The sequence below is a fragment of the Salvia splendens genome, chromosome 5 (genome assembly GCF_004379255.2).
Source record: "Salvia splendens isolate huo1 chromosome 5, SspV2, whole genome shotgun sequence".
Classification (NCBI taxonomy): domain Eukaryota; kingdom Viridiplantae; phylum Streptophyta; class Magnoliopsida; order Lamiales; family Lamiaceae; genus Salvia; species Salvia splendens.
In genome coordinates, this window is record NC_056036.1 from 40101483 (window position 1) to 40127727 (window position 26245).

At 36.0% G+C, this 26245-nt stretch overlaps 4 protein-coding genes across 5 annotated transcripts; all 4 read right to left on the reverse strand.

The window, feature by feature from the left end:
* Positions 1 to 2180: 2180 nt before the first annotated feature.
* Positions 2181 to 2891, reverse strand: LOC121803423 (late embryogenesis abundant protein Dc3-like). Its single transcript, XM_042203090.1, has 2 exons — positions 2768 to 2891; positions 2181 to 2687 (listed from the first exon to the last, which is right to left on the reverse strand). Exons 1-2 carry the CDS (start codon positions 2819 to 2821, stop codon positions 2343 to 2345), a joined length of 399 nt encoding a protein of 132 aa, XP_042059024.1. The 5' UTR covers positions 2822 to 2891; the 3' UTR covers positions 2181 to 2342.
* A 5419-nt stretch (positions 2892 to 8310) lies between these two features.
* On the reverse strand, positions 8311 to 11995 carry LOC121805971 (putative cytochrome c oxidase subunit 5b-like). The gene is made up of 6 exons (XM_042206029.1): positions 11674 to 11995; positions 11454 to 11533; positions 11329 to 11379; positions 9442 to 9508; positions 9263 to 9342; positions 8311 to 8657 (listed from the first exon to the last, which is right to left on the reverse strand). Exons 1-6 carry the CDS (start codon positions 11822 to 11824, stop codon positions 8589 to 8591), a joined length of 498 nt encoding a protein of 165 aa, XP_042061963.1. The 5' UTR covers positions 11825 to 11995; the 3' UTR covers positions 8311 to 8588.
* Positions 11996 to 12511: 516 nt separating this feature from the next.
* LOC121805970 ((6-4)DNA photolyase-like) lies at positions 12512 to 16435 on the reverse strand. 2 transcript variants are annotated; one of them, XM_042206026.1, is made up of 14 exons: positions 16003 to 16435; positions 15483 to 15554; positions 15236 to 15316; positions 14965 to 15144; positions 14820 to 14891; positions 14486 to 14572; positions 14306 to 14404; positions 14154 to 14237; positions 13773 to 13859; positions 13591 to 13665; positions 13398 to 13511; positions 13231 to 13318; positions 13046 to 13141; positions 12512 to 12890 (listed from the first exon to the last, which is right to left on the reverse strand). In XM_042206026.1, exons 1-14 carry the CDS (start codon positions 16339 to 16341, stop codon positions 12712 to 12714), a joined length of 1653 nt encoding a protein of 550 aa, XP_042061960.1. In that variant the 5' UTR covers positions 16342 to 16435; the 3' UTR covers positions 12512 to 12711. The 2 variants fall into 2 exon arrangements, with proteins under 2 accessions (XP_042061960.1, XP_042061962.1); XM_042206028.1 differs by having other exon boundaries at positions 13591 to 13662; positions 16003 to 16431.
* A 5511-nt stretch (positions 16436 to 21946) lies between these two features.
* On the reverse strand, positions 21947 to 25518 carry LOC121801928 (cytochrome P450 734A1-like). The gene is made up of 5 exons (XM_042201399.1): positions 25063 to 25518; positions 24556 to 24779; positions 24233 to 24477; positions 23768 to 24146; positions 21947 to 22721 (listed from the first exon to the last, which is right to left on the reverse strand). Exons 1-5 carry the CDS (start codon positions 25343 to 25345, stop codon positions 22296 to 22298), a joined length of 1557 nt encoding a protein of 518 aa, XP_042057333.1. The 5' UTR covers positions 25346 to 25518; the 3' UTR covers positions 21947 to 22295.
* Positions 25519 to 26245: the final 727 nt, after the last annotated feature.

Sequence of the window (26245 nt, forward strand, 5' to 3'; positions counted from 1 at the left end):
CGAATTATATTTAGTTTATTTATTTTGGAATTAGATAGCTATATTAATTTGGATTGTCATTTGGAGTATTATTTATATGGATTTGTGAATTATATTTAGTTTATTTATTTTGGAATTAGATAGCTACATTAATTTGGATTGTCATTTGGAGTATTATTTATATGAATTTCAGAATGGAGATAATTTTTTGGAATTAGATAGCTACATTAATTTGGATTGTCATTTGGAGTATTATTTATATGAATTTCAGAATGGAGATCAATTACTATCCAAATTAAATTTAAATATAAAAATTTACCGTCAAGATGAGTGGAGAAAGAATTGTCCAAGTAGCCCTTTAAATGCATAAAGGGCATTTTCGTCCGAAAAAAGTTCAAAATACCTCAAATGATATTACTTGTAGTTGATGGACTTAAAATGATATTTTTAAAGTTCACGGATCTAAAATGATACTTTAGCAAAGTTTGTGGATCTAAAAAAATGTTCCCTATTTTTAAAAAACGGAAGGAGTAGTCATTTAGACTAAAACAAACCAAATTTAAAAAAAAATCCATCGTATTAGAATTTAGACATGTGACAAATTCAATCAAATCAAAATCAAGACTGACTAAGATGTCTAATTTGTTAAATATCGACAAATAGTTAAATCTAGAAAGAAAAAAATGATGTCTCACTTATTGAATGAGATGAGATGAGATGAGATGAGATGAGATGATAGGAGTATGCATTTAAATATGTAGAGAGATAATAAAATTTTAGTGATGGCTCTTTTCACAAAATGAAGTGTGACATATCTTCATTGGATGTACTAAAAATGAAAACGACACATGTGGGAGGACTCAATAAGTAACATGTGTGCTCGAACTCATATTGTACTACTCCTTCCGTCTCATGTTACTTGCATTATTCCCTTCGTCTCATGTTATTTGCACTGTTCCATTTCGGCTTGTCACAAACTACGTACAATGTTTCTAGTTTAAGTTAGAATTAATGTATTTAATTAATATCTTAGTTTAAATTAAGAGTTTCTGATTTAATTAATATGTCTCATTACACTTAAAATTCTAATTTAATTAGACTAAAAAATTAATTCTAATTTAATTAGACTAAAAAATCAATCACAAATTTACGGGTTACCTAAAATGAAAGGTGTGCGAGTAACATTTTGGATAAGATTAAACGATTTTGTCATCTTCTTTATTGGGTAGAGATGGTCCGCGACTTTTGACAGTCGTCAAATCAAGAAAGGAACTTCATATTGAAGAAACAAATTTCACCAACCATGATGCCAAGTTGCCAACGTTCAAGAAATACGTAATCCTATTTATTGCTGAATATAGATATATGGCTTTATTCCACTTTCGTTGCCTCCTTCAATATTTCAATTTCATACATTCTTAAAATTTCCTCCATATAAATATCCTTTACTCTTATTTTAGAATATTTTTAATAAATATTTAATCATTCATATTTATTTTTCGATTAATCACTTACTATAAAATTAAGTCCTAGTAACAATTAAAGGATATATTGATAGGGGAGCGTTATTCTCTTATTCATCCCTTAGATCATTTATTTTTTTTAATATGGACCGTTAGATCTCATTCATCAACGGTCCAGATGATTTACAATATTACACTATAATGGTACATTATTAGTCGATGTACATTATTTAATTAAAAATCTGCATTATTACACTGTAATGGTACATTATTAGTCGGTGTGCATTATTCAACTAAAAATCTGCATTATTAAATGACACGTGGCACCCGAATGACAAAATCGTGGGACTAAGATTAAAAAGAAAAAAGAAAAAAGAAAAAAGAAAATCGGGGTGCACTATTCAACTAAAAATCTGTATTATTAAATGACACGTGGCACCCGAATGATAAAATCGTGGGACTGAGATTAAAAAGAAAAAAAAAAGAACAAAAGTAAAAAAAAATTGAATACATCCCTATATTGACAAAATCAATTTTTGATGAAGAAAAATATTATGTATCAATAAAAAAATAAATTAATGATAACACGCATTGCAACATATGCCAACATCTATGAACATATGATCCTATTATCCCTATTGATTCAACTATTAAAGTGACATGCATTTTAACATGACAACTAATTGATTCAACTGTTTAAGTGATCACATGCCATTTAATAAAGTTGAATACAAATTAAAATTAAATCAGAACAAAAACAAAAGAGAAGAATCAGGTTTTATTTCAAACACACTTAAAATAAACCTCCCATTAAACACCCCCTAACGCAAGAGGGAGAGAGTTTTCCAAAGTCGGTTTCTTACTAAAAAAAAGCAAGAAGAAAACCCCATAAAACCAAACTTAATAATTAGTCTCATCTCTCTTCTTAAGCACAACATCTTCATCATCCTCCTCCGCCATCCCGAAAGTGTGCTTCACCGCATCGGCAGCACCCTGTGCCATTCCCTTCACCTGCTCCCCGGTCTTCTGCAGAAACCCTCCCGTCTTATCCTTCCCAGCCGCCGCCGTCTCCCTGCCCGATTCCGCCATCTGCGACGCCTTGTCCTTGGCCGCCTGCGCGTAGCTCCCCGTCTGCTCCTTGGTCTCGCGGCCGCGCTCCTTCGTTGCGTCTGAGGCCTCCGAGGCCTTGTCCCTCGCCGCCTGAGCCTTGTCCTTCACCGTGTCCATCGCACGCCCGGTTTTCTCCTGCAGTTATTTATAAACATTTAATTAAAATAATGTAAAATAGTGATACGAGGAATCGTGAGAGAGAGAGAGAGAGATGCCTGAGCATGGGCCTTGGCTTCACCGGCTCTGTAGCTTTGCTCGTGAGAAGACATTTTTTTGGATGATTTGAGTGAAAAAATGTGTGACTTTGATTTGAAGGTGTTTGTTGTTGGAAAGAAAAGAGTTGAATATATTGAGGTAAGAAGGAATGGAATTGCATTGGACATATAAAGAGTTTCCTGGGAAACAAGGAGCTGCCACGTGTTTAACAGTGTGACGCGTGTACGTGTGATTCAGCACTCAGCTTTTACTTTGTTTCTACTTTAGGGCATCCGCAGTGGTGCGGACTTCCCGGTGGAATTCCCCGCGAAATTCCCAAAAACACCTCCTGCCACGTCATAAGGACTTCTCACTCTTCAGCCACATCATACGGAATTTCCACTGCACAGTGGTGGAATTCCCTGCGGAATTTCCGATGGAATTCCCACAACAAACAAAATTCACAAATTAACAAATTAAATACTTTCCGGATTTATACAATGTACGGAATTAAAAATTTCGACACGAATACGGAGAAAATTCAACAACTTTATTTTAAAAAAAACATACTTGATTAAAAAAAATACATAATTACTAAAACAAGTACATTATTTTTAAAATAAAAACCAGCTCCTCACTCCTCGGATTCCCCGCCGCCAGTTCCCTCGCCGTCCCCGCTGCCGCCCCTCTCGCCGTCCCCGCCGCCGCCCGCCTCGCAATCGCTATCCGACATCGCGTCGAACCCCAAGTCGCGGCGCATACTGTTGATGAGGGGTCTAAGCTTCCGCTTGTAGTGGGGGTCGGTCGCTTAGCGCCATTCCTGCATCCCACGTAACAAGGCGTCATGTGTGGCGATGCGGGTATGGGAGGGGTTCTCTGGATCCGGATCGTTTTGGGTGGGTGCTGCCGATTGGGCCTCGGCGGCGGAACCGCTGGTGCTTCCCCTCGACAAACGCGTCGCGGACCTTTGCCCAATCGGGCGACGGCGGCCGGCCGACAACGAGGGAGTGGGGAACTCTGCCTCGGCGAGGGGGGGGGAGTTTAGCGGAACCAGCACTGCTACTGTACTCTCCGGATGCGCTGATCCTCGTCCGCTTCGGCCAACCGGATTCCACACCCGCAGTGAACTTTGGTGAATCCTGCACCACGAGATAAACATCCCAATAGCGGAATTCCCCGAAGCCCTTTTCGGCGTCGGGGAACTGCTGGTGAGACAGGAGCTTCACATCCTCGGCGGACATGCAGCTTGTTGCCGAGCGGAGGTTGTTTGTGTAAATGCCGGCAAATCGGCTGACTTCAACCGATCCCACTGTTTCAGGCATTGCTCCGAGTTGTGGGGCTTCCTCGTTGGCGGTTTGAACTGGAGGTAGCTCTGGCTAATGTGCCACCACATCCGGTCGATGTGCTGGTTCGCCCCGACGTATGGATCCTCAACCACACTGATCCACGCCTTCGCCACCGCGATGCACTCGTCTGTGCTCCAGATGGTCCTCTTGGTCCCGCTGGATCCTTCCCCCACGTCAGCAGCGTACACCGGGACGCCCCGTCCCCTGCCCTTCCCCCGCCTTGTCCTCCCCCCATCTCTGTCGCCGGTGGATTCTCCTGGATCGGAGAAAGCCCCAACTCCTCGAACGAGAATGTGTCGATGCCAGTGAAGCCAACGGAGGGGAGAGGCGACGCCTCAGTACCAGCGGTGACCCCACCAGAGAGGGAGAACCGGCGCAGTAGCCGGTTAGAAGCAGGGCTCGTCGAAAGCCTCGGGAATTCGCTGGAGAGGGGGAGTAGGCGTCGCTGCATCTCCGATTCCCAAGTTAGGGATTTGGAAATTTGGGGATTTGTTTTGGAGTTAAGTGATGGGGAAGGAAAGAGAAAGAAATAAGGGGAAAACGCCGGTATATTGCCGGCGAGGCCGGTCGGTGATGGTGAGGCAGCGGAGGAAACGCCGTTGTTTCTTCTTCACAATCTAGGGTTCCTAATTTGGGAGATTGGGAAGAATATGAAATGATGAAAAGAGAAATGCATGCATTCTTTCTTAAAAGAAATAGTTCAAGTACTAATTAGTGTGCTACGCTATTAATTTTCAAATGATAAATTGCTCAAGGGCGAGTGAGGCTAAAGCGAGTAATTAAGTTGAGGAATAAGCATATCATGTGGGCTTTCTTTTAATATCCCGCATTATAGTGTGGATATAAAGCAAATACTTGTGAAATTATGAAAAATCCTTTTTTCTCAAAATGGTGCAGTGATTATTTTCAAGTTGTTGTCATGCCATAAAATGTTTTGTTTTGAGGCCTATCTGTTAGGGGCTAGATGCATGTGGGTTTTGGCGATGCCAATCCTAGTTTAACGAATTCGGTTCTCAATAGGACCGCAAATCCTGTTCGGAATAACGTGCACAGGTGCTGTGAGCCATCCAAGGTTGGCCGGCCATGGTGTCCGTTGAAGGTGGCCACCTTCACGGTACACGTTTCTCAGATTTGGCGAGAGTTTTGAAAGAACTTAGACTGCAGTTGGACTTTTAAGATCACAAAAGAATTTAGTATGCTCGGGCCTTTTAAGAAAAACTCTCGTGCGATACTGTAGATGGATGACAACTATATAATGTATGTTTTGATTTTTGGCATGTGTCCACTGAGTACTCATGTACTCAGCCCTGCATGTATTTATAAATGTGCAGGTTGAACGTCAAGAGGATGGAGTAATGACCGGAGTCGATGTTACATGTAATCTTATCAGTAAATCATAGAGAAATGCCAGAGAAAGTTTCAACTTTGAAATCTATGGATAGCAAATATGTACACCTCAAAATGAATCAAGAGTTCCAGCACAAATGACTTCACCACTCTGCTCTGCTACCAGGGAAACAAATTGCTTAGGCGTAGGGGTAACGAAGGTTCTAAAGTTTCGGTAACAGAACAAATCCCAAGCACGAACAGTCCCATCCAGAGAGGCACTAAGAAGACAATGGTTGTTATGAGGCAGGAAATGCAGTGCAGTAACAGCATTTGTAGAAGCCTGAAGAGGAGGCAGTCCAAACCTCAATGTTTTAGCAAATGAACTCTGAAACATTTGAACTGTTAAAAGCATATAATTGCATAATCAAATGTCAACCAATAGAATATGTGAGAATTTAAAAGCATAATCACAAGTACATCATGCATTGTCAAAGTCAAATACTGTTGGTGAAAAACATAATTACCGTTACTCACACTTCAATTGCTAAATTATTTATTCTTTAATTAATAAATTAAAATATAATTTAAATTAATGGATTATGAATAGAGTTGTGAAGTATAAAATATTTCACATTTTACTACTATTAGAGATTTTGTAAAACATTTCTTTTTACCACTACTGGATTAGGAATAAGAGTAACCTCAATTTTTTTTAAGTTAAGATGTTTGGATGAATTCGAGTACAGTTGGAAAGTTAAATCTATTGCAAAATATGTTTCGTGCCTCCCTTAGAGATAGACTTGCTTATTTCACCAGTTTCAATTTTTCATAATTAGTGGAACCGATTTGTAATTTTAAATAATTTAAATATTAAAAAGCTTAACAATTCAACATCTAGAAATAAAACAAATACTAATACCTAAAAATTCAAATAAACACAAAAAATACAAACCTGCAATCAACAATATTCATGTCGTTAATTAATAGGTAATAGTGATACCAAGTGTATTGTTTCGTAAAGAATCATCAAACGAATTAACAATTAGTATGTCAGAGTAGTTTATGTTGGCAAATTTTTTTAAAAAAACAGAAGTTTTAAAATTTGGCATTTTTTATATAAAGAAGTTTTTAAATTGAAATTTCATTTTTCAATACTAAATAATCTTGTTGTGACTTTTTTGCTTAAAACAGAACAATTAATAAATTATTCACAAACAAGTTAATCGCATGTTAAATGAATTGTTACATCAAATTTGTTAAAAAATTAAATTTCTATCATTTCAAATAATCTTGTACTTATGAAAAAACAAACTTACGATATTACTCTCCGTAGTTAGTTTATCAAATTGAATGGAAAATAATTGTAGATCATTCAAAGCATAAAAGTGTAAACATTTTAAATACTTTAGAAAATAGAGTTCGTAAATTTAACACGGTTTAGACCTAAAAATCCGCCAGTGATTCAAATTATTTTATTTCAATTCAATATTAATTTTATTAAGTTAGATTTATGGAGTAGTATATTAAATTATATAAAAAAATAATCCGTCAGAACCAATTCTCTGATTCTCGGTTCCTCAATTAACCGGCCGGTTCCAATTAACCCAGAACTGGAGAACCATTTAAGAAACGAGATGCTTGATCCCATTCCCAAAACAATCAAATAATTGTCACTTACTTTATATTTTCCCCATAACACTCCAAAAAAATTGCATTCACCAAATAAGCGAACAACATATCAACTACTCCCAAAACAATCAAGGATGGAAAACAATCAAAGAGCTTTTCACCCCAAGTCATGGAAGGTACCCAACATTTGGGACGGTGTAAAATGTCATGAGCATCTTTAGAGAATTGCGATAATAACAACTTGATTGCAATTTACCCACAACCCCAAATTAACATGTTTCTTGATAGTTCCTGAGTCACCATTCAATTCGAAATGAGATGGTACCTAACATTCTCTTGACCAATATTAATCAAACAATCAAAGAATTTTCATCTCTAATTCATGGATGCTATCCAACATTATCTTCTAGGCCCAACATTAATATTCATGTCTCAACTATTCACGTCAATAACAAAATACAAACTAGTTTTACTCTTATTCAATGCACAATTATTAAATTCATAAAATAAGCAGTAATATATATTTTTATTATATAAATTTTTACTATTGGCAATAAGTAGTACTAATATACTTCGTCCGTCCCATGTTACTCGCACTTTTAATTTTAGGCCGTAAATTTGGGATTGATTTTTTAGTGTAATTAAAAAAGAATTTTAAGTGTAATGAGACATCACTTAATAAATGAGCTCTTAACTTAAACTAACATATTAATTAAATGCATTAATTCTAACTTAAATTGTAAATAGTATAAGGAGTTTGTGACGAGCCGAAAAGCAACAGTGCAAGTAACATGAGATGGAGAAAGTATTAGATAAAAGTAGTCTGTTTAAACAAAGTTGAATTCATTTGATATCATTTTATAGGCTTACACGTGTTAGGTCAATGACTAAGATCATCAACACAATTGATCCATTGATCATTACTACTTGGTTAAAATTTTGACTAAACTATTTCCAGATATTTTATGTAAGATTTTTACTAAGCTAGAAATAATATCTAGAACTTTTTCCCTTTTGATTTATGTTCTACAACTCGAATTATCTTCAAAATATATTTTATCCAATGAGATGAGCATAATATCGATAATGAGATGCAGATAAATAGCATAACTAGAAAACTAAAAGGTTGAGAAAGGTTTTTGAAATAATCGAACAAATTGAAAACAGATTAGTAATATCATTCCACATATAAAGTTGAAATTAATAAGACAATTTATTTAATTCTAAACAAAAAACATAGAGAAAATGCACAAGCATGGTAGCTCTAAATGCATATCTTCACGTTTGAAGACATATATTTGGCATAAATTATTTTGAGTGTATTTGGAGTGGCAGAATGAGCCATCATGCTTTAAAGCCCCAAAACCAAGAGAAACAGCTTCAATTGTTGCCAAAGCAACACCAAGACTAACATATCCTTTAGAAAACCAAGCAAAATCAATAATATTTCTAGTCCTGAATAATATTACAAGATCCATCATTCTCTCGCCTGAACAAGTCTTTCTTTTACCAGCAAAATCTATGACCGTATTGAATTTCAGTGGTGATGATCATCTTCGTCATCCCCGTGTCCATCGGGAGGTCCACCGGGGCCCACCACTTCCAGCTGTCAACAAATAAAGGGGTCATGACATTTTTAGGGCAATAACTGTGGAGTTCCAAAAGCATACATAAGAATAAAATGGCTTATCTTTTAACACATTAATTTCTAATTTCTGTTTCAATATGCTCCTAAAAGTCCAGGGCACACTAGGCAAAGAATTAGCAAAAGCATTCCAAATAACAATGACATTAACAAACGGTTTCCTTATAGAACTTCGAATGTCTAACAAGGCCTCCTTTTTCACATGGCATAAAAAGACAAGCTATTTACAATAAAATAAATAGAGGCAAAAGCAGGGTATTAAATCTTTCATGCTTCCCAGCATTTAAACACCGGAAATCAAAGGTGGTTCAGCATTGAGGACTAATCAGGTCTGAAAACGAACAAGAAAGGTAAACTGCACCTAGTTTGATACTAAAGAATGGTAAAACAAATTGTTGCTATGAAATCATAGTTACGCTCATTAGATAAAAAATATAGCAAAACTGCAAAACTGTAGATATGTCATGCAACGACTAAGGATGAATGAATTGTTAACAAGTCCATGAGGTTGGCATATTCCCCACATATGCTAGTAAATTTACTAATTTAATGCTCCATGGACTTACCACAAAGTACTGTGAGCATACTGGGCATTCATGTGGCTTACCCTTCTCCAGCCAAAACCAAACAACATCATGCTCATCCTCTGCAAAATTACAGGTGCAGATCATATGGTCAGAGACTCAAGGTGCATGCAGAAATAGAATATTTGTATAGTACAAAAGATAGACGTATATTGGCTTACCGCCTTCACCGCCAGGACATCCCACAATTCTTTTGTCGTAATAAGACTTGATCACAGCAGGTTCTTCCTGCCAGCAACCACAGGTTGAGATGAGCATAAAATTTAATACACACAGTCACACACAGACTTCATCCATAGGTTAATGCCTAGGTAATTCTTTGTTCCAATATTTTTTTAATGCATCGGGATGGACTACTCAACACAAACTACCAAATTAGATGCTAAATACAAAATTCTGGCTTTCTACCCAGAGATCACCTGTCACCAGACTAGTTGCTAGTTCCCCGTGAGCAAACCACTAAAATAGAAGCACAGAAATTACAACTGGTTGGGTTTAAGGTTGGCTTAATAGGATAGGGAAGGGATCTGGCTCTCATATAGATTTTGATGGACTTAGTTCATCACCTACTCAAGTTAAGGCCTTTTTGGGAAATATGTTAGACCTGCTTTATTTTTATGAATATAAAAGATGCATTTAATGAAACATATCACCATAATCTTCTAAATAAGAGACAATAGAGTTACTGACAAGGACCATTACTTCATTAAAAATGCTATAATTACAATAAATAACAGATAGAAATTTACAAAGTCATGTAAATCTTTTACACTAAACATATACTTATAATCTTTGTTAAAAATATTATTTCCATGCTAAAATATGTGAGAGCTAATGAAGTACACATTTTTATGACCATAGATATACACAATACAAACACATAATGAAGCACACAATTTTATGAGCTTAGATATTCATCATACAAATACATACAACAATATTTGAATGGTATTAGCAGGATTTCAACTAAGTCAATACTCAATAACTATCCCCAAAACGGTTACTTTCTCAATCATAATAAGGCAGCTCAGTGTTTTGACGCGATTGTTTTGGATTTGCACTTCGCTGAGATAGACTTAGCCAACTAAAAGACAAAGGGTAGGTGTAGGAAGGATGAACATTGATTATTGCCTCTTTAATCAACACAACCAAGAAAACCTGGGTAAATGCAGCATGCCAAAAGTAGGACTGGGGATCAAAATTGCATTTCACTTCGTCTACTGAACCAGCACACTGGTGGTAAATTTGAGGAAAGAAACACATTTGTTTTTACCATCCGGATATGGAACTTCCAAATTTCAATTCAATATTTAAGTATCATAATTCATTGTTACTCGTTTTGGTATGAGGGGTAACTGAAAGAGGAAACACATATATCTACTAACTACCATGAGACAAGGCCTAGAAACATTTGTTTTGCATCAGGTAAACATATCAACATTCACATGCATGTAACACTAGTTTAATAAGAAGGTGCAAATATGCGAGTCAATACTTTGAAAATACCTTTAAATGGACTAAAGTGATTATTCATCTCTCTCTCTCCACACACACAGAGAGTTTTTGTGATCATTTACTAGAGTATTATATGAGACATATATTGATGTAAAAAGGCCACAAAGCAACTCAAGATGGTCCTTCAGATTTTTCTTGCTTATGCACCTATCTATTAAGATTAAACAGCAGATTTTCCAAACATAACACTCCTAGATAAACAATACTTACTAACTTTTAAAGAGCCACAATAGCTATAAGCACAGCAATTATATTGTGGCTCCTGTGGCATGTCTCTATATTCATAATTCAAAACATAATCTTACAGCACAGGTGTCTGATACAAGTCCACGTTAAGTCCGAGCTAAGATAGGACGCCTTCCCATTAAACCCAACATTGATCTGCCACGTCACACTTTAAATACCCTTCTCAACAAATTAATACACCACAGAACTTCTCATTACTACTAGACTATTAAGAGCCTAAGACAATCTCGTAGCAGATAAAACATCGACCGAAACTGTAGCTATAACAATATGATTTATGGACTGACCTTTGTTCCAAATGGACCAGACGGATGGTTAATTTCCAGAATGTCCCTTCCCTGAACCAAACAAAACTCTGGTAAGATAATCAAAACCAAGCAACAATCAATCAAAAACAGCAAAAATGACGCACTTCAATCTCGGCCTCAAGCTCTTCACGCTCATGACCAGTAGCAATCGGCACTATATCCTCTACTTTTTTAGGCACATTCCCTATCCAAAAACAGCATTGCCTTATAATCACCAAACAGCCAAAAGGAAAAACGCGCAACCACTTGAAATAACATTCATGCGAACCGAAATCGAATAGATAAGATCCTGAAAAGGGCAGAAATTAGGGTTTAGAAGCACACCGGATTCAGAAGAGAAGAGGCGTGAAAAAACGGGGGCCGAACGGAAGACATTCTCCGATGCTCTGGAAGATCCGACGGAGAATCGGGCGGTTTTAGAAGCGGATCGGGGCGGGGCGAGAGTGCGGAGGCGGACAGCGAGCCGTCTGAACATGATTCGGATCCGATTGTGGTCTCGGATGTGATCGAAGGTCACCCCCCTTTGATTGATGACAGCTTGTTTCTCACTCTAGAAGAGAAAATGTTGGTGGTAGAAAGGTAAAAGTTGGGAGACGAGTGAGCGGCGGCGGCAGAGGGGTAGGGTGGCTCAATTTTAGCGGTTGACTCACACGCGTGGAGATTGTCGCACGTGTTTTTCCCCTACATTAACCTCGGATCAAATATTTTGACTAAATTTGTTTTCCAAAATAAAATTCAAAGTAACCGCTTGAAGTGTTAGTTAGAGTAGCAGTATTATTTTTGAAATAAAATGTTTTGTTAATTCTTTTGACGATCATCATATTGTTAAATCTTGTACCTTATCATCGTGTAATTTTTTGCAACTATTCATTTAGGCATTGTTTGGATGTTTCGACGATACATGATACAAATAGTGATAATTATCATAATTTCGATTAGTTAATTTATCTTGATCGAGTGTTTGGTAGCTAACGATAATTGTGAGTTATCATATTTTAAGAGCCTGGTACACGACATCTATTTATTGTTCGTTTAAGTATCACAACACTCAGCGATAATTAAACAAACCCTTTAACCATATATAATGATTCAAGTTGTTGCCCTAGTGCTGTTATGGTGTTTGAGACACTACAATTTTGTTTAGTTGATGATGTGATGAACATGTAGCGCGGCATAATCATCTAGCTCGAATTAATTGACAGCTCCGTCATACGTGAGTTCCACAAAAGTTACATAGATATATTATCACTGTATGGAACTACACATATATCTCTCCCCTCTGCTTCAAGATTACAGACATACAAGATATTCAAAAGTTTCATGCAAAAATAAATACTCCAAATTAAGGACAGATTGAACCTCTTAGTCGATGGTGGTCTGTTTTAGCCTTTTGGATTTGGGCGGCCTCTTGTCTTCCTCATGTTTATTCCTCAGATTCTCAAGATCTTCTCCACTCAAGTTCCCCTTGAGCCTTTTGTTTAACTCATATGCTTCATATAATATCTGTTTGCATTCTTTACTAGCAAGATTATGGTCTACCACTGCATACAGATAAAGCAAGATTTTTTTTAAATAAAACCTAAAAACCAGTATGTATAAATTCCATAAATGCCGATCCATGTTATACCAAAAGGTCTGGTATGACAGAATATGAGAAGATTTCATTTTAGTATGAATATATCGTATGGCAACAAACCTGGCTTTGGATAATCCTTTCCAATTATGCATTTTGCTTTAACTTGTATGCTCATAGGAGCTGTCCATGGCTCATAGATATACTCCTTAGGCATGTCTGCAAATTTGCAATAAAAACGTGGGCTCCAAAGTTCAAACCCATCGTGCATGAAAATTTGAAGAACGTAGAGCAATGTATGGGCATACCTTTTAGTATGGGGAGAAACTGCCTGATATAATTGCCATTAGGGTCATACTTTTTCCCGAAAGAAATTGGAGAATATATACGGTTATACTGGGAAAGAAAGACAAGAAAGATGATCAGAATTCAGTTTATCACCTATGTAGAAAATAGGTAAGAGTTTTTCCCAGACCTGATAAAAGAAAGATGAGCATGATAACCACATCCAGTTTGCGTTATTGATTGCCCAGTCCGAATCAATAAGAAGCCTTTCAAAAACATCACGTCCTTTTTCCCAATGCACAAACTGTGAAGATAGCCACAACATTGTCAACCGAACACTATATATGTATCTGGATGTTACCGATGTTTCTGAAGTTACTTACCAGATCTCCACGGGTAAGGAAACAAGCAACACAGTGTCGGGCGAGATGGTGCATCCAGCCCCACTTCCTAAGCTGCTGGACCAAAAAGTAAGCGTAGATGTAAAGGTTGTCCAAAGCAATCCATGACAGAACTAGCAGACAAGTCGAAAGACTTGAAAATTTTGGCAAATTTCAAATCTGACCTGCATCATTATGGCATCAATCCAAGGAAATCCAGTCCTGGCATCTCTCCAAGCAGCCAGCAGTTCGTCGTCAATTTTCCATGGTATCTGTACAAAATAATTTAAATTAAAATACCACGATATATAACACATTGTCTACTCTTGAGATTTCTTTATATGTGGTAGATTTCTTTCGGTAACATGTTTATATCCATTACCACTCAGAAGTTGTAGCGATTGAGACAAAGCATGGAATATTATTTCAAGAATGACAGCAGGAAACAAATAAATGAGTGTCTAATTTCAAAGAAAGAACAAAAGATACAACAGAGAGACACAATCTTCCTGGATATATCATGTTTTTTAATTCAAGACATAAAATGTAGTAGTCATTATCAGTACCTGTTTACAAATTGTATTGTCCTTCATTTGATCGAAATTAGGAGTACCAAAGGCGACCGTGTAGAAGAAATCTCGCCATAACAGCTACAACAACTCAGAGTGTCAGTTCGACGTATTCATGACATTGGCTGTTATACAAATAATAAACTAACCTGTCCAAGAAGGGAAACTGGGGGAGATGTGTGCTTTTTGCAATTTCTCTGAACCTCTTGTATACATTGGTAAAAGTACCTGGAAGAAACACAGCCAAACTTCCAACAATTTGGAAACAGAAAAGATTAGGGGGATTCAAGAAAATTAAAAAAAAAATGAGAAAACTATGCATAACCTACTTTCAAGTAGGGTGATAAAACAGTTGTTGCTGGTTTTATAAATGAAGATGGATCACCCTTGGGTTTCTCAAAATTAGCCACCCACTCCTGCAAAACGAGAATTAGGAATATCATGTACAATATGTGTAGACTAAAGGGAAGCCAGCAGAATCTCAACTATGGAGTACTAAAATTTATCAAATTCCGAGGTTAACCCTTTAAATACAGGCTTAGTGCCCAGAGTCATAGCTCAAGAGTATTTCAGAATATATTATTACAGATTGACAGATATATGCACCATAAACACAGCAACTTTAAGAAGAGTTGGGAGAATGGAGATTGTACTCATGAATACCTTGTTTTCCATAGAAGCTTTCAACCTTCTCAATCCTTCTGATTCTCCACCCTTAAAGGGGGTATTTTCATCCTGTTAATCGGTGTTTGTTTGTTACAAAGAGTTTGGATTAGGCAAACTTTTTAATGAAGAAGTCATTGCATACCTCCGGTGTGTCCTCATAGCCAAGCTCCTTGATTGATGGGACTTCAATGATAGGGCAATTCCCCACATTTCCAACTGATGGGAGCCGGTTTAGATCACTAAGAAGTGTAGATGAGATCCAAGAGGGCTCCCCAGCTAGCTTGACAAAAGACTGATAAGTCGAAGGTGGCTTTCCACCGTTCTAGGATCAAATAATGAAATGGGGTCAATGAAAACAATACGTTAAAGATGAGCAGTAGGAAACCACTAAATTTTAAACAAAGCATACTAACCTTCTCTATGATATCTGCAGGATTGAAGAGTGTATGACTCACTGGAGAGTAAATCTCTATACCGGCAGCAGTAGCATATTTCTGTACAAACCAATGTTAAACCTCTTCTTATAGAATATTGATGAAAAGTCAAAAACTGCTAAATCCTCACTGCTAAATCCTCGTGCATTCAAAGAACACATTATGGCTATTTCCTAAGTAACATTATGACTAGCAAAGAATGCATTATGATTCCGAAAACACTTACTCTGACTTTGTCATCCAAACTCTGGTAATACGGCTCAGTGTCAAACTCAAAACACAGCTTCTTTATGCTCCACTGGTGTTTCAGAATGAAATAAATGACATTAGGATATACACTTACAACATACAAAGTTAGAAATACACTGCAGTGCAGACTAATCATGTCGACTAGAGCTCGGTAACTTAAGATGTACAAACACGAATTTGTTTGTTCAGTTTGTCCCAAATCCCAATTTTAATATCACATATAACTTCCCGGTGCAGAATTATGATCATAATCAACGAGACTTCAAGAAAAGCAGGCAGTAGTTACATATTCATCCACTGACTCCAAATGCACAAGTTCAAAGTGTAGAATTCCCACAATAGGGATTAGAAAGCAGATTTTAACTCCAGCTTAGATCAAACTTTTGATGAAGCTACTACTTAATATTATCTGTTCGCCAAATATAGCATCGACTGTTTCAATTCAAAACTCAGATTCAATTTCTGAAAAAAAATCTGAAAATTGCTAAATTGAGTACCTCACTCAAGCAGCGAAACAAGACGTCGGTGGGCTCACCCTTGAGCACCAGCAAACGCGATCCTAGTTTCTTAAGATTAAGGTCGAGATCCGCCAGACTCTCGAGCAGGAACCTTATCCGGTTCAACCCGGCCCGATTCGACCCGGGGGAAAAGGCGCTCGGGTCGGGCTCCATGTAGCGCGGATCGATCACGAAAACCGGGTACAAAGCGGTCGACCCCCTGGCCGCGTACCCCAGCGCCGGGTTGTCGTGAATGCGGAGCCCCTTCCTGAACCAAATCAGAGAGTTCGACCCGGATGATGCCATTGTCGTCGGGGGCGGGATACCGGGGAAGCGCATTTAGTGACAGTTGGAATTCGGAAAGTGAGCGGTTTTTAAACTGTTGACTTGTTTCCCGCCATAAAGTTATAGAAGGGGGCTGAACTATTATGCGCCTAGTGAGGTGGTTCGATAGTAGCCGTTTAAAGAGGTGTTTTTCGTGTCCGATGCGCACTTGGCGCAGGATAGTGGAGCTAGAGAGGTAAATTGTTGGATTGGCTGAGAAAATGCCACGTAGCGTCTGCGCAAAAAGCCTACCGCTTTATTAATGGCTATTTCAGCATTTATTTATGACTAGATTTTGAAATGGTGGTTTTAATCAATGTTTTAAAAACCGGACCGACAAGCGAACCGGCGTCGTTACTGGTTCACTGGTTCAACCGGTTCACTGATCGAACCATTGGTGAACCGTAATACTGTTTATACATATATATTTATTTATTTAGTCATAAATAATAAAATTTAATTAAATGTTTTATCAATAAATATTATAGTATTATACATTTAATAGTATTATTATAGAAAACAAGTCTTATACTAGTATATTAGAATATTTAATGACGTTAAGTTTGAATACAATAATAAACTATAATACACAATATAAAAACTAGTATTAAACTCTATGTATAATTATAAACTCATATATTGTAAAATATTAGTGATTGTAAAAATATAATTAAAATATAAGAAATATGTTATAATTAACAATTTCTTAAAAGAATATAAAATTAAAATGAATTATCTTAAAAGAATATAAAATTAAAATGAATTATCTTAAAAGAATACAAAACTAATATGAATTATTAGTTCTGGTGGAAAAAGAATTTCAGATTTAATGTATAAGGATAATTAATGTTCATAATATTTCAAAATGATCATGTGGTGGAGTGGTAAAGAAGTTGATATTTAGAGATGAGGTCATGTGTTCAAGTCCTAGCAACAATAAATTTTTTTTAAAAAAATATTTTGAAAAATTGAAAAACCGGTTTCCGGTTCCACCGGTTCATGGCGGTTCAATGTGCTAGTGGTTTTAGGGGTGAACCGGACCGGACTGCCTACCGGTTCGCGGTCGAACCGACCGGTCCGGTCTGATTTTTAAAACATTGGTTTTAATTCTTATAGAAGACGTTTTTTTAACTCCTTTCGTCCTAATTAAGTTGAGACGTTTTTCTTTTTGAGAGGTCTTAATAAAATTGAGTCATATTTTTTTTAACAAAAAAATAAAATATTCAATCACTCTTATTTTATTGCATCATTTGTTTTATTCTCTCTTCATAGCTCCTACTTTCTTCCCTTTCCTATTTATTTTACATTCATTTAATTTATTCAACACTAATATTTATCCATGAATGTCTGTAAAAGTATGAGAGTGCAACACTAATTATTGAGCCGTATGTATGATTTACAAGTTACTAATCACTAGGCCCACGGTCGAATTATTGGACCATAATACAGTTATTGTGTCTAAATGAAAAAGAAAATAACCACTTGCTAAGCTCATCAAATAAAATTATTAGAAGTTTTTTTTTTTTACTTTAGGGTAAAACTAGGAGGGATGCCTTATAAAACTTCTCTGTTCGTACAAAAACATTGTTGAGATAAAATTAAATAAGGAACTCGACTTTCCAAGAAATTGCTTAGTAACTTATAACTACAATGACATTAATATTAACATTGTTGAGACAAGATCAAAACTGAGAGAGTGGGTGTGTAGCAATGCGATAACAATAAATATTAATATTAATAACAAAAATAGCAGAATCCGATTAGGAAAATAATTAGAATGACGATTTTTACCCTCTTTGTTTAGAAATTGATTGCTTCGATCGAATTGTGCTACATTTGGCCGACCTCGATCGCACTATAACTGGGATTTGTCTCTTGATATTTTTATGCACAAATAAGTAAGTCTTCACTTATTAAATAATCTTTGTGTGTAAATGATTGCATATTAAATATGCTTTGTGTGAATTATAATTTTGGGAGAACACAGAACAAATAAATAAATGCCTGGATGATTCTGAACAGAAAATTTCAAGAAAGTAAATTTCAAATTAAATATACAAAGAATTTTGTAGAAAATTTTGTGGAATGTAAAATCACTTATATTTCGTTTGGTTGGCAGTAAATGTGGCTTCGTACGTAAAGTATTCAAGATTCCTATTCTCAGATTCTGTATATGGTTCAATTTCTTTAAAGCAAAAAGATTCCACAAAAGAAATTTATTCAAATCCAAATTAAATCCTCTAATCCAAAATGAATATTTCGAATTTGGCCTATAAAAGACAGTATAATAATTGGTAAAATGTATTCCCTCCAAATCCTCCCTATAAATTACCTCAAATATAAATACTGAAGAAAATTAGTAGTAGTATAATTTGAATAATGTTGACGGACTAAATAAGATATCATCATCGTCCTTTTAAAATACTAAATAATAATAATAATACTAGAAATTATATGTAATTAAGCAAAATATATGTAGCGTTGGAGGAGAATAATTAAAGTATTCATAAAACAAGCATAATTTCTTCTGCAAGACAAGGTCAAAACTGATCAAAAGAAGTAATTTAATTGTTCCTATGAGGGAAACCGAATTTAATTTTTATAATTTCAGAACCTCATTTAATAGTATTTATTCCATGATATAACAATTAATAACTCAGCATACAGTTGAAATAAATTAATTAGAGTCAACTACCCATGTTTTTTCACTCTAAATGAGTAATGCATTATTGGAGATAAATTCCTTGCAACAAATTATTGATCAATTATTGCTTAATTAATGCCACGATATTTATGTAAATACCAATTATAAATTGTATATATTCTTTAGACAGGCTGTCTGTGTATCTATTTTTGCGGTAAATAAGATAATCATTGCATATCAAAATTTGCAAAATTCGGCACATACACATACTATATTGATATATTGTATTTGTATATTTTTTAATCGTTTGTGGAAATGATAAAAACTTTGTAAAATACTTACATTTTGTGCCAGGATTCTTCTGAACAAAATAATGTAAAATCGAATAAAACAAAAAACTGAGCTCTGAAGTAAAATTTTTAATTATTGAACCATCGGTTGCATGTTGGTAGTATGCCACAGGATATGACAACAATACATCTAATCCGATCATGATAAGTCAATGCGTGTTGTATAGACACAATATTGCAAAATATACCTAATTTAGTTGGATTTTCAACTTTGATATATTATTGTGTTTCATTATTATAAGGTGCATGTGTATAACACATGATCACTCATTTTTATCATATTAGTGCCATATAATATTCTACCAATATGTTATATCGAATATCATTATCTAATCATGCTGACCTTATGGTGATTCTTCATTCTATGTGAAATTAGATGAGAATTTATTTCATAAATATCTAAAATTCTCTATCAAACGGACCTCTTGATGTTTTTTTTATGATGAATGAAGTAAAAATCCTCTAATGGTGAATAGAAAGCTCAAAATAATGAAGTAAACAATAACCACAAAAAATACTTTTAAAATAAAAGAAATTGATGAATGTAGAAGACAAAGACAAAATTAAAGCATTGAAACCAGAACATGACCCCCTAGAAGAAGGTAAGCATGAAGGAGAAAATATCACAACATAGCACTATCGGATTCAACCAAGAAACATCACATCATGCATGTCAAAGTATCCCCCAATCAAGCCAACTAAAGAAAGAAAATGACATAACATACAAACCACCAATGAAATTAGATAACTACATATAACTAAGAAGAGGCTAATAACAATTAAACCATACCTCTAAAGGGAGTTTAAATAAAATGTGAACAAATCGGATGTCATGAAAGGCGTGAAACACTTTCAGATCAAATCAATTTGGCGGTTCTATCAATATTTGATCGGATACAATTCAGGTTTCGAAGATATTCGTATATCGATTCTGTAAAAAACTTTGAACCCATAAATTGATCATAAGAAGAGGCTGAAAACGAAGAGTCGCGTCTCTTCATTTCATAACTGTTTTTAACAGTTTTTGGCGGGAATAAGAAATTGCAAAATAGTCTTTTAATGAATTTTTTGTACAGCAACTTTAATCAGCTCGACCCCAGCCAGGGACTCTGCCCCTTGGACCCCGCTACTCGGGGGCGCTGCCCCCGAACTTCCATCTAATCATAAGAAATTCAAATAAGTATACACTCCGCACTTCCAACTTATTTGATGTCTCATTATAATCACGTTGATCAATCAAGTTAATCCAATTACACTAAAATATCCAACAATTGCATCATATATATGTAGCATCAACAGCAGCTTCTACAAAGTTTAAAGCAAAGATGATTTAGCTAATTTATTAGAGCAGTATATATATTATAGATTGTGACATCATCATACTTAAGGGTGTGACAAAGAGAAAAGTATTGAAACCAAGACAAGACTCCATAAAAGAAGTTGAATTTCTATTCCAAAATTGCGATCTCATTAGATCATAAATTCCTTATTTAATTGTTTATACATCAACTGACCTTTACACCAGCAAAATTATTTCAAAGACCTTGTGACTGCTCCGACAAGCAAGCCTAATGTAATTTAAATTGCATAATTTTAAGCAAACTATGGAAGAAAAAATGAAATGTAATTAAAATAAACTGCAATGGAAGCGAAGATTAGTACAAAAGGGACACTTGAACAGCTATTCATAAATACAAAACTGTGGTTCTAAGTTATATTTATAGGCATTATATATAGCTGTATTCGTATTCTTTATTCATGCTATCTACTGTACAATATAGGCAGATCCAAGAATATGATTTCTAGACTTCAAGAAATAGTCTTGACAGCAAGGACACTTCATAGAGGAAAAGAAACAGAGACACCAGTCATTATTTTGAACTATTTATTTATTTTATTTTATTTTATTTCATTTCTTTTTTTTGTTTGTTTGAATTGTCAATAACCTCAAAGGGTATGAAGTGTAATACACTACATAGTAGTACTATTTTTAAACACAACTAGTTTAGTCCATGTTAGCATTTTATATTTCATTTTCATTTTATTTAAATCTCATAAATTGCGACTATAATTGGCTCCCATTTTTTTTACTTTGTAAGGAGGAATAGAAATCACAAATTAGCTAGGCTCACTTTTTTTTTATAAGTTTTAAATTTCAACATTCTTTTAATAGTTTATGACTCATGGCAAAATGACGAACCTAGAAGGATGGTAGTGGGGCCACTGGGCCCACAATAAAAAAATCAAGAATATGAAGTTATTAGTCTTTTTTTAATTAAAAAGATTAAATTCTAGTAACATCATAAGTTCATAACTAAATGGACAGACTACTATGTGCTCCTTCAAAGGTATGAATATGATTATGGGAATAAAAATTTAGTGAGTTGAACTTATTATGATAGTAGTATTTAGTTTGATCAATCACAAACTCATAATAGCAAAAATATATTTATCTTTTTATGAGAATGATTAACTAGACTTATTACGTGTTAATATATTATATATTCGTATCATTAAATTTTTAGTAGTGATTATTGGATTTATTTTTAAATAAAATCCTCCAATATCCAATTGAAACGACAACTAGAGTGTCCAAACATCTCTACCTAATTAAAAGAAATCAAAATGCAGACATCTGAAATGCCAATATAATAACCAAAAATCAAGATGTGTACAACCAAGAATTTACATATTCGAAATACAAAAGATAGAGAAGATACATTTATATATATAGATTTTCTTGATCACTCCATCAATCCTTGACAAAATGACCTAACACCAACTTAATTAGCCATCACCCCAGTAAATTAAAGGGCTGAGCTAATTAACACGTGAAAAAGGGTTAGATGAAATCCTACCAAACACTCCCCATCCCAAGTTAGAAGAAATTAACACCCCCCTAATTAGCGGAAAATTCTTTTTTTTTTCTTCATAATAATAACAATACTTTTAAAAATAATAAAAAATTGCTAGTATTATAATTTAGTGAAGACGATGGGCGCGCCGTGCTGCGGGTGCAAAAGCATGAGCACGGAGGGCGCGTGCTGGTAGGTGGGCGCGAGGTGGAAGGAGAAGCGCTGGAGGATCATCGCGACGGCGAGTTTGGCTTGGAAAATGGCGAGGTTCTGGCCGACGCATCGGCGGGCGCCGAGGCCGAAGGGCATGTAGGCCATGGGGTGGGTGGTGGCGTGCGCGACGCCCTTGGAGAAGCGGGCCGGGTTGAACTCGTGCGGGTCGTGGCGCCACAGGGTCGGGTCGTGATGGACGGCTAGGATTGGGATTAGGAGCTCCGTGGACCGGGGGATGTGGAGCCCACCCAGCTGCATATCCCGCTTCGCGCGTCTGATTATTGCCACTGCTGGCGGGTACAACCGCAGTGATTCGTTGAGGATCATTCCCAGCTGCACCATCAACCACCAGATTAGCCTTTTTCTAATTAAAAAAATATCCATTTATTTTACATTTTATCAAAATGCATTTGATTTTGATGATTGGTAATATTCATGATCCGACCTCCTTTACTTAAATTACTATGTTACTCCCTTCATCCACTAAAAGTAAGAGACAATTTGTGCAATATGAATTTAAATAAAAAGTGATTGAGATATGTGAGTGGAGAATGTCTTATGTTAACCTCAAAGGGGCTAATTGGTTAAGCACCTAAAAGTCATATTTTTACTAATAAAGACTTTACATTTAACTAAATCATATGTAAATTATCATACAAAACTACCTATCCTTTATCTAACTCATCTAAAAATATTAAATACAGTACTAGACAAATTAAGGAAATATAGTTCCTACCAGAAAAATTTCTTTTGTCCGTTGTTGGTGCCAATGATGGACATAGAGAAAAAAATGTTGATATACCTCAACAATTTTTTAATCTTTCTAGACATCAGTTTAATAAAGATACTTTCTGATAATTTTCACAAATGTAAAAATATAAAAAAAAATATAAAAAAGAAATTGATGTGGGCTTAAGCTCCTATTCCATTCTTAGTGTGTGCATTAATGACAATGTCAGCAATTACTGCTATAAGTTATTTCTTATAAATTGTATAGAATTTATTTTTGGTGGATAGAACTAAAATGGTAATTTTGTGATTATATTTGTGAAACTAGAGTAATGTGCAATAATGAAGGATGAATTAAGTAATCTATTGGTTAATGATTTGAGGAGTTATGCATAAAGAGGATAGTAGTAGGTGCGCTTTATAGGTAGGCGTGAAGAGGCGTGGTTGGAGGTGGGAATTTTTGTGAAATGTCTCTGTTGTTTAGGACAGTAAAGAAATGGAAAGTTTAAACCCAAGATTTGGTGTTGGACATTCTAATTAATTAACTAATTTTTTCTTAATAACTCAAAAAGTATATTGTTCCGGACACAATAATCAAGGCAGATAACATAATCATAGTAATATAGGGGACCAAGAAAAGGAATTAATACCGTTTTGAGCTTGGGGAGATCATCCTTGGTAGGGCAATCACGTGATCCGCACACCCTCAGGACCTCCTCACGTGCCTGTTCCTGCCACTGGGGATGCATGGCCAGCAGCACCGTCGTCCACGTCAGCAGATTCGCCGTCGTGTGCTTTCCGGCGAAGAATATCGTCTTGCACTCCTCCACCACGTCGCTCGCCGTCATCGCCATCGCCGATTCCTCTCCGTCTCTCTCGCTCGCCTTTATCATCACTTCCAATAAATCGTTCGGACATTCGTCTGACACCCCCTGACACCTCCTCCTTCCTTCGATCAGCTTCACCAGCGATTTCCTAATTTCCTTTTCCAGTCTCCAAGATATTCTGTTCTTTTTCGTCGGCAAGAATCTGATCAATTCAATTAATATCCAAAATGAAATTTGATTTTCCGATTTTGAAAAGGAATTTGACGTGATTTATTTAATTGAATTTACCTGTAGCCAGGGATGAAGACTTTCTGATAGGCCTCAGTGGCATGTTCCATCTGCTGAGATTGCAGCTCAAAAATGGCTTTTCCTTCCTCATAGCTTCTCCCAAAAGTAGCTCTTGTGATCACATCCTCAACCACTTTCTCAAACCAATCTGATACATCCACTTCCACTTTCCCACCATTGCTCATTTCCTCATTCCATTGCATCATTGCTGCTTCCATGCTCTTCCCCATCATTGGCATCATCAGCTGCCAAATTTTCATTTTTCCAAATTAATTAATTATTTCAATGAAAATTTAAGTAGTAGTACTATTTAATTGTTATACCTTGAGATTTTCTGTGTGGAAAGCTGGCTGGATGATCTTCCTGTGGTGAGACCATTTCTCCCCCTTGAGGCTGAGCAAGCCATCACCTTCAATTTTCCTAACCAGTGGTGGTGACTCATTCTTCTCAAACAGTTCTGATTTCAAGATGAAGATCTCTCTAATCAGGGCTGGATCAGACACTGTCAGCCTTGCTGTTGGCCCAAACCACACTAGGAACATGGAGCCTGCATTTTCATTAAATTTTAATATGGGGAAATTGAAAGGCATGGAGGAGGGGAAAAAAGGTCAAAATTTAAATCACATTACTCCAAGGCAATGGATAGTGTAGACCCTACACAAACAATGTTCCTCACAGCTCACACCAACTTATTTGGCTCAGCAAATGTGTGTATGCATTTTGAAAAAAAAGGTGTATGTATATGTATATGTATATGTTACATGTGAAGGGGAAAAGAAGATTTTGGGTGGCAAAAAAGTGAAGGGGGAGAGAGAGAAGCATAAGCATACCATATATCTTCTTCCAATGATGGTAGAAAGAGAGGACTCTAGGGAGAATATTGTGTGAGAGAGGGGGCATGGATTGAGCAGAAGCCATCATATTCAAGCTGGCTAATTCCTTCAAATTCCCCAAGAAGAGCTGGTATTTGGGGCCTTTGATTCCTTGTTTCATGAAGAAATTCTCAACTCTCCTTGGTGCCCACCACAGATGAACCACAGCTTTGAGCACCACCACAAACAGAATGTATGAGATGAGAAGAAGCCATAGCAAATGGAAGTGGCTATCTTCCATTTTTCTTTAAGTGTTGGTTGAGAATATTGTTTTGGTGGCTGGATGGATTGTGTTTGTTTTTATACAGAGAAGAGAAAGTAGAGCTTTCTTGTCTGTTGTGTAGGACAACAGGATGAAGATGGGCTTAAACAGGCAGAGGGGAGAAGCAACCTAAAAGAATTTAAGGTCAACTAGTTGAGAGAGCAAATGAAATTAATGAAAGTGAGGTGTCCTCATTCTATATTAATTCTTTCCAATGACAACACTACCCCTGCCTTGCCTTCGCCGGGGAAAACTTTCTAGTAGGGATGTCAATCGAGTCAGTCCTACTCCATGGAATGGAAAGACGAGATTGGCCTCGCAGACTTTTCTTGATTTCTAATTTACTGATTTAATGAGAGGAACAAAAAATAATACTCCGGTTTGGGAATTGTGGAGAAGAGAGGGTTGAGAAAACAGTGATCATAAATGAGAATTTCATTTATGAGACATACATTAATATTAGGCTATGGCCATTGCTCTAATCATGTCATGAGTCCAGAAGCAACACTTTGGCCAACCTGAAAAGCTTTTAATTTTCCCACCAGATAGATACCATGCCTTGCTATGAATGTATATGTTACACTAAAATTATTTGGAAAATGAAATTTCATGCTTAATTTTGGCCTCTTTTTTTCTGGTGTGTTCTTCTTTCATATTTTAAAATGAAAAGATGATGCAATCTTTTTTATTTTATTCTATATAAAATTATCTTGTGACATATTTTGGGGAGGAAATAATGGAAGAGGCACATGCATGTTTGACCCTAGTTTATATAAGGGGGTCTCCACAACGTTTTAGCTAATATAATGACAGGAAATTTAGATTATAACAACAAATTATCCATTTCGCAAGTGAGAAAACTCCCTTTCAATTGATTTG

Coding starts and splice junctions, on each gene's coding strand:
- LOC121801928 (XM_042201399.1), bottom strand. CDS start 25,345: ATGGAAGATAGCCACTTCCATTTGCTATGGCTTCTTCTCATCTCATAC. Junction 24,147..24,232: donor GTCTTCATCCCTGGCTACAG/GTAAATTCAATT, acceptor TGAATTGATCAG/ATTCTTGCCGACGAAAAAGA. Junction 22,722..23,767: donor ATCTCCCCAAGCTCAAAACG/GTATTAATTCCT, acceptor TTGATGGTGCAG/CTGGGAATGATCCTCAACGA.
- LOC121805970 (XM_042206026.1), bottom strand. CDS start 16,341: ATGCGCTTCCCCGGTATCCCGCCCCCGACGACAATGGCATCATCCGGG. Junction 13,860..14,153: donor ACAATACAATTTGTAAACAG/GTACTGATAATG, acceptor TATTTTGTACAG/ATACCATGGAAAATTGACGA. Junction 12,891..13,045: donor AAAGGATTATCCAAAGCCAG/GTTTGTTGCCAT, acceptor ATCTGTATGCAG/TGGTAGACCATAATCTTGCT.
- LOC121805971 (XM_042206029.1), bottom strand. CDS start 11,824: ATGTTCAGACGGCTCGCTGTCCGCCTCCGCACTCTCGCCCCGCCCCGA. Junction 11,380..11,453: donor AGCTTGAGGCCGAGATTGAA/GTGCGTCATTTT, acceptor TGTTTGGTTCAG/GGAAGGGACATTCTGGAAAT. Junction 9,509..11,328: donor CTGGTCCATTTGGAACAAAG/GTCAGTCCATAA, acceptor GGTTGCTGGCAG/GAAGAACCTGCTGTGATCAA.
- LOC121803423 (XM_042203090.1), bottom strand. CDS start 2,821: ATGTCTTCTCACGAGCAAAGCTACAGAGCCGGTGAAGCCAAGGCCCAT. Junction 2,688..2,767: donor AAGCCAAGGCCCATGCTCAG/GCATCTCTCTCT, acceptor AAATAACTGCAG/GAGAAAACCGGGCGTGCGAT.